Source organism: Alnus glutinosa, chromosome 11 (assembly GCF_958979055.1).
Source record: "Alnus glutinosa chromosome 11, dhAlnGlut1.1, whole genome shotgun sequence".
Classification (NCBI taxonomy): Eukaryota; Viridiplantae; Streptophyta; class Magnoliopsida; order Fagales; family Betulaceae; genus Alnus; species Alnus glutinosa.
The window spans coordinates 20596357-20603535 of record NC_084896.1 but is presented as its reverse complement, the minus strand read 5'-3'; the positions used below and the strand labels follow the sequence as shown (position 1 = coordinate 20603535).

The 7179-nt window shown below is 37.2% G+C and overlaps 1 protein-coding gene across 1 annotated transcript; it reads right to left on the bottom strand.

Moving 5' to 3' along the window:
* Positions 1-4655: 4655 nt before the first annotated feature.
* Positions 4656-6845, bottom strand: LOC133881210 (L-type lectin-domain containing receptor kinase IX.1-like). Its single transcript, XM_062320150.1, has 2 exons — positions 5298-6845; positions 4656-5154 (listed from the first exon to the last, which is right to left on the bottom strand). The coding sequence occupies exons 1-2, from the start codon at positions 6843-6845 to the stop codon at positions 4753-4755; spliced, it is 1950 nt and encodes a 649-aa protein (XP_062176134.1). The 3' UTR covers positions 4656-4752.
* Between the last annotated feature and the right edge of the window lie 334 nt (positions 6846-7179).

Sequence of the window (7179 nt, the reverse complement as noted above, 5' to 3'; positions counted from 1 at the left end):
TGAAGCTTGATGGGTTTTTGAATCCTTCTTTAGTTCTATTTATAAGGGAATGAATGGCTAGGATCAAGTAGACACTTTTTGATCTAATGGATGGGAGTTAGCCTTATCCTCCAAGGCACATGGGTGTCATCATTACTTAGATAAATATCTACATGCATTTGCATTTCATATGAATTTGCATTTCATGTGAATTTTGGCACATGGGTTTCATCAATACTTAAATCAAATAAAATCAAATAATATCTAATCTAATAAATTCTATTCTAACTAAATTTGACACCCCACAAAATATCCTAAAATCTCAATCATCACAAAATCAAATAATATCAAATAATATCAAATCCAATCATAGCAAATATTTCCATCCTAACTAGATTTGGTACATGGGTTTACTAAGAAATGAAACTAAGTTACAAATAGGACTAATTGGTCACAAAATATCACAAAATCAATAGGGTGACGTGGCGATGACGTGGCAGAATCTACACATGCATCCTGCCCAGTCCAGGGGCAGTAGAGTGACGGACACTTTCGGCAAATCTAGAAAGCTCTGATTTTTATGAAATTTTATATATAGATAGAGGACTCCGAGACGAGCGTTCTGACTTTTGAATCGACCAAAACGGAGTTCGTTTGACCCTATTTCCGTTATTCCAAAGTTTAAGGTCTGTTTGAGTTTTTATCAAACTAAAACTATAAATGCTTCTAAATGAATATTTATTTTCATAAATATTCATATTTATTTTCATAAATATTCATATTTATTCTTTTACCTTATCATTAGGTCATAAATCATATTTTAAGATATTTTATTTAATATCTTAAAATATGGGGTGTTACACTTTTTTTCTACATTAAATTAGTAGTGCGTGCCGGCAGATTATGCCTCACTTGTTCTTCAAAATAAACTACATTTTTACTTGGCATAATAGCGGGGCAACACACCAAACTTTGTGAAAAATAACGTTTATAATTTCATAAATGTTAATTCTTCCTGAGTCTAATTTTATGACTGGTCTTGTAATTATTTATTTACTAAGTCATGGACTTATGCAATTATTTCTCTTCCGTGGTGAAATACTTCGATATTTTGCAGGTTAGTAGGTTTTGTGATGATAGGGTGAGAAATTCTTTGGGATGAAGACGCCAAGAGAATGGGGTTTGGGTAAATAGAATTTAATGGAGTTAGTAATGTCTGTTTGGAAACTTTTAGCCTATAATTGATGATATATGAATATGCTTTGTGCATTTAGGCATACAAGTCTCAACTCATGATTTTTGTTTCCGCATGCCTTTTACTCTAATAAGTGTAAGGATAATTCCCCCAGTCAATTACTAGTTAATTGTATTGAGGGCATCACCGGTAACTCTTAAAGTTAAGTAAATATAATTACCTAGTTTTTGGAGCGTTACAAAATCGAATACTGGCATTAGCCTATAACTCTTATACCATAAAAGAAAATATAATATAGAGAAAATTAAAGCGAAATAAGAAAATAGAAACAATGATTTTGCATGTTTCAGTATATGACTTAGGTCCACAGGATAAAGCTCGACGGCTACTTTTTTCTCTTATTTAATTGATGATGTTATAATAGATGAGACTCCTACTTGTAGAAGAATTTGAGGTAGATAAGTATGGTAATCAAATTAATTTTATTTGATTACCATCTAACCTCATTACAATTAAGGCTGGCAAAACGGGTCACCCGACACGACCCGTTTAGAAAGAATTTGTTGTTCTTGTCGTTAGGATATACAGAACAGGAGGTAGCCCTTTCATCAAAAGGGTACCTCTTGAAAACCTGTATTAAAACTAGATATATATTGAAAACCAGGAAAGGAAATATTAGACGCACCAAAATCAGTGAGATCCAAAAAAAAAAAAAAAAAAAAAAACGGGGATGCTTGAATCAAGCTTGATCATGAAGACATGAGCATTTACAAGAGAGATTAATATTTACAAATAACCAATAATCAAATCATTTCATGTCAAAATGCTATAAAAAATTAAAAATAGAAATCAAGTTAATCAACTATTTACTATTAACATACCAAATGCGACATGGCAATTCGGCGGAAGAGGGAGACTGGGAGAGATAGAGAGAGAGAGAGAGAGAGAGAGAGCGGCAGAGAGACGGGGAGAGGCTGGAGAGTGGAGAGCGTTGGCAGTCGGAGACTCTGCGGAAAGCAGAGACTAGAGAGAGAGCGTCGACTCGCGGACTCGGTCACTCGAGTGGGTCCAGGCGTCCAGCCGACTCCAGAGGGACTGCGGGAGGAGAAGAAGGGACGGCCGACGGCGGCGGCGCTGAGCTGAAGAAGAAGGGAAATTTTGGGAAAAAGACTAAAAAGTTAGGGTTTTCACTTTTCAATTTTGATTCTTTTGATTTTTGAAGTTTGAACTATTGTGTTTTCGAATTTCAGCTAAACAGTGTTAATTTGGTAATTTCGTAATTTTCTATTAAAAAAAAAAGTAAGAGACTTAATCGTGTTTGGCGGGTCACCCACGGGTGACCCGCCACCCGACTGATTTAAACGGGTTGACCTATTTATGACCCAAACCCGTTTAAGGTAGACCCAAATCCGCTAATTTCGTGTGGATTATTGGGTCGTGCCAAAATTGCCAGCCCTAATTACAATCAATCCTATAAAAGATAAATAACGTACAATATCATATATTCTCCTACCATATACAATCATAATTATATGGAGAAAAATTTTAATATTGTTCATTTCAATATAGAAAAATATATTCTCTAAGATCTCCCTGAAGGTGAAAGATTATAAAATCTTGAGTTCAATTTTTTTTTTCCTAGAGATGACAGGCAGCGACGAAGTCCGAAAACTCAATGGAGTTGGAGGAGGCCGACGACGGTCGACGCAAGTATTCAAATATGAGCCTTCAATAACAACAAACCAAAATACTTTGGCCAACTATGGGCTAAAAAAAAGTTGGCCAACAAATTGTTGAAATGAAGTGTGTTTTCGGTTTTTTTGAGTAAAAAGGTCAAAGAATGCTTTTGGAATCTTTTACCAAACATGTGAGCTTTTTGTTTGGCCCAAATTTTTAGGTATTAAAATATCTGTTAAGCTCTCTGACCCAATCACTTAATATAATATATAATATTGCGCTTTAAGCTATTTGAAAGCCACCCGGGCATAAGGCAGGTATAACTGGGGCATTTGAATTGAACCGGAGGGGATCCGGTTAGTGTATTTTAAGGAGTAAATTACCTCTCTAAATGTATTAACTGAATTTCCTCTGGTTCATTTGAACCGGAGACATCGTTGTCCATAGCTGGGCCAAGCTAGTTCGACGTGCTTGATAGTCTAACAAGTGGCAACAAGAGTGCTGGCTGGTAGTACGTCATGCCATTAACTTTAAAGCCAGAACTTAGGGATATGTCGTTGAAAAATGAGGAATTGGGCTTGTTTGGCAAGTTACATTACAGAACAGAATAGTGGGTTGTTAATTTTTGAAATTAGTAAAAAGTGATGATGTGATATAAATTAAAAAGAATTTGTATAAAAAAGTGAAAAAAAAATTTGTATTGTAGTGAATTTTTTTATTTGAATAGCAATAAAAAATTATTGATGTGATATAAAAAAGTGAAAAAAGTGAGAATATTTTAATGTTGATTAGTAGTGAAAAATATTAAAAAATGCAAAAAAAAAAAGAAAAAAAAGTACATGAACAGTACTGTAATGTATTGTTCCTTGACAAATTGTAACAATCGACCCCTTCAAATTACTAGGAATTTTCACTTTGCCCCTCCGTCATTATTTTCTATTAACTTGGATGAAAAATATATCAGGTGATCCACACTTGACTCAAAATATATGTCTAGTATACTCTTGCATCACCTGTACGTGCGTAAGAGAGCCACGATTCTCTCTATAGCTCCATGTGATAAAGAATCTCAGACAAATCGAGCTTCATCAATCATGGGAGAAGATATGCCTTTGGTTTAGGAAAATATAAAATATGGAATATTATAAAATCTATAAACGTTCTAGATTACAATTCTTCCTAAATCAAAGCCACAACAGTAACAATAAACAAGGCCTCTTCAAAAAAAAAAAAAAAAACAATAAACAAGGCGCCCCCAACAGCTATATTCTAGGAATATTCTGGATTTAATTTCTTCCTAAAACAAAGTCACAACGGTAAGAAGATAATGTTGATAATGTTCCTGATTTTATAATATTTCATATTTAATTTTATATTTTCCTAAACCAAAGGCATATCTTCTTCCATGATTGATGAAGCTCGATTTGTCTGAGATTCTTTATCCCCATGCATGGTTGTGGGTCTTGTGGAAGGAGAGACACAAAGCCTGGACATGAGTGAAAATACATGCTATTTTGAGAGAGTCGATTGTTACTTTTTTTTAAATTTAGGTGGTTTAGTTGCGGTGGACCGGCCGGTGGGTGTCAATTGAGGAAGTTAAAGTATAGTTTCTCATGTAAAAAGTCAAACATTATTATATTAATGCAACTCAGGATCATCCAAAGCAATTGCAAAAGAAAAAAAAGAAATTAGATCCTACCTTCATTGTATAGATCAAAACACTCGAAAGAAGTTATATGCTCTACTAGTATTTTAGGAAAATAAATCAAATGGTATCATCATTTGTCCCGACATTATTACAGGGAAACATATACTTTAAAAAATCGAGACTAGAGCATGATTTTAACATACAACCTGCTTGAAAGACAGACATCCGTGATAAAATGAGTTTCCAGACTACTTTAACGTCCGATGTTAATGGATCTCAAAGACATCGTGGATGCCGAATCCGTGCTTTCTAGAGGGACGTCGACAGGTATGTTATAGTTGGCAACAGGCATCTTCCCTGGAAGATTTGGCAATGGTGCATCAAAATTGAGAACCTGTATGGCTTGCCTTATGGATGGTCTCAAACTCAGATCGGGGTGGGTGCACCAGAGTCCAACAATCATCAGACACTCCATCTGTTTCATGTCAAACTCCAACAATGTCTTGTCAACTGCTTCACGAAGCTTTTCATTTCCATATGCCTCCCAAACCCAATCAACAATTGGAACGTGAGGCCCCTCGTACTCGGCTTCCGTTGATCTTCTTCCACAAGCTATCTCAAGTGCCACTACACCGAAGCTGAAGACATCTGATCCCTGTATTAAAATATAAATGAAATAATTAAATTCATTACTTTTTATAAGTTTAAGTTTTCCAGAAAAGCAGTAATTTAACATATTACCATAACAAAAATTATCAGTTTTGAACATTTAAGCTTTCGGGATGAGTGAAACGACACCTTAGTTGCCTTGCCGGTGCTTGCATATTCTGGTGCTATGTAACCCCAAGTTCCTGCTAGCCCCGTCGTCTTCACGCCTGCCTTTTCATCCATGAGCCTTGCTAGACCAAAGTCCCCAAGTTTGGCATTGAAATCTGAATCCAACATTATGTTGCTGGATTTGATATCCCTATGCACCACATATTGTCCAGATTCTTCGTGCAGATAAAGCAAAGCAGAGGCAAGACCAAGGCCTATCTTATACCTAACTTCCCAATTAAGAAGCGTTCTACCTCCAAAAAGGTGAAAATCAAGGCTACCATTATGCATGAACTCATAGACAAGAAGGAGAGCACCCTTTTCATGGCACCAACCAATGAGTTGTACCATGTTTTTATGTCTCAATATGCTAATGATTTTTATCTCTGTTGTGTACGCCTTCTTTCCCTGATCGGACGGTCTAGAAACCTTTTTCACTGCGACAAACTGCTGCAGATCACTCAAGAAACCTTTGTAAACCCCTCCAAAACCTCCTTCACCAAGTTTGCCTTCTTCTGCAAAGTCGTTTGTGGCACGAACAAGCTCATCATAAGAGAACCTCTTAGGTCCTGTATGTTCAATCTCTCGTTCCATGGGATCAACATTCTTTACACCCTCTTTTCCCTTTCCTTTAGTCCTTTTTCTCCAAACGGACACCAACACCAAAACTATTCCACAGGCTAAAAGTAACCCACCAATTACACAAGCGACAATTAATCTAGCACTAAAAGAAGTACTAGGACTATCCGGAGTCTCTGGAACTGGTAATAACTCCGTTGTAAATTCCCATGAAAGGATTTCATGCGTCTCAAAGTAATAGGCTGATCCCGCCTCAAAGCCAATGGATACCCATTCAGGCAAAACTGTTGTCAGGTTAATATGATATGAAAGGCTGACAAATGGGTCGTCAGGGAAAGACCAGTATACGCTTAAATCATTGGCTTTAGAATTGTAACGGATTATTGCATCCACTCTTGTTCCATTTTTCATACTTCGGCTCAAAACTCGTGCCATTTCTGATTTGATGGAATTGATGTTGATACCGACATGTTCATTGGTTTCATCCCATGTATTCTTAAAGGTGTCGAACTCGACAGCAACTAATTCTTTTCTTGGGATGGTGAAATTCTCACACTTTCTAAAAAGGGCAAGGCATCCTCCTGATGCATCATCCGGGAGAAGAGAGCCGTTGGGTGCAAGGAAAGAGGCAAGCCCATCTTGACCTGGTGGAACAACAGTTGATATTTTAAATGCAAACTGAGTAGTGAAGTCGGTGGAATTACCTGTAATCGGGTCATAAAGATGAAGCTGTTCAAAATATACAGCTCGGCCGGCTGCGGTATTGTTACTGATGTTACTGGTAAGGGATAGAGATCCATTTTGGATGGCCGAAGTGCCGTTTAATATCAGCCTGCTATCGGAAAAATTAGGGTACTTGAATGACACAGCACGATGTAAAGGAAGATGGAACAGTAAGCAACAAAGCAGTGAGAGAAACCAAAGAGTTCTAAGGTTAATGCTGAGATCCATATTGGGAAAGGGTACGTGGCAAAAGCAGGTACTAGCTCTGCGATAGTTTAGAATTCCTTTTGGTTTTTGTTCGCGTTTAACTGATTTTGGCGCGTGAGGGCGCGTGGTGATGTGATTGCCAGTGCTGGTTGCCGGAAAGTTTTCTGGAATCCCGGTGGTTGTGATTCTGTAAGTCTTTTTCTGGGTTATGGCGAAAAGAAGGGGAGCGAAAAGAGCGGCAAAACCTTGTGCGTTGGAGGTGCCTGATGCGTCCGTTGAGGTTGGTTTGGATGCTTTGCCGGAGATTCTTGCTAATGTTAAGGAAGAGGAGGCTTTTGAAGGAAGAGAGAATCTC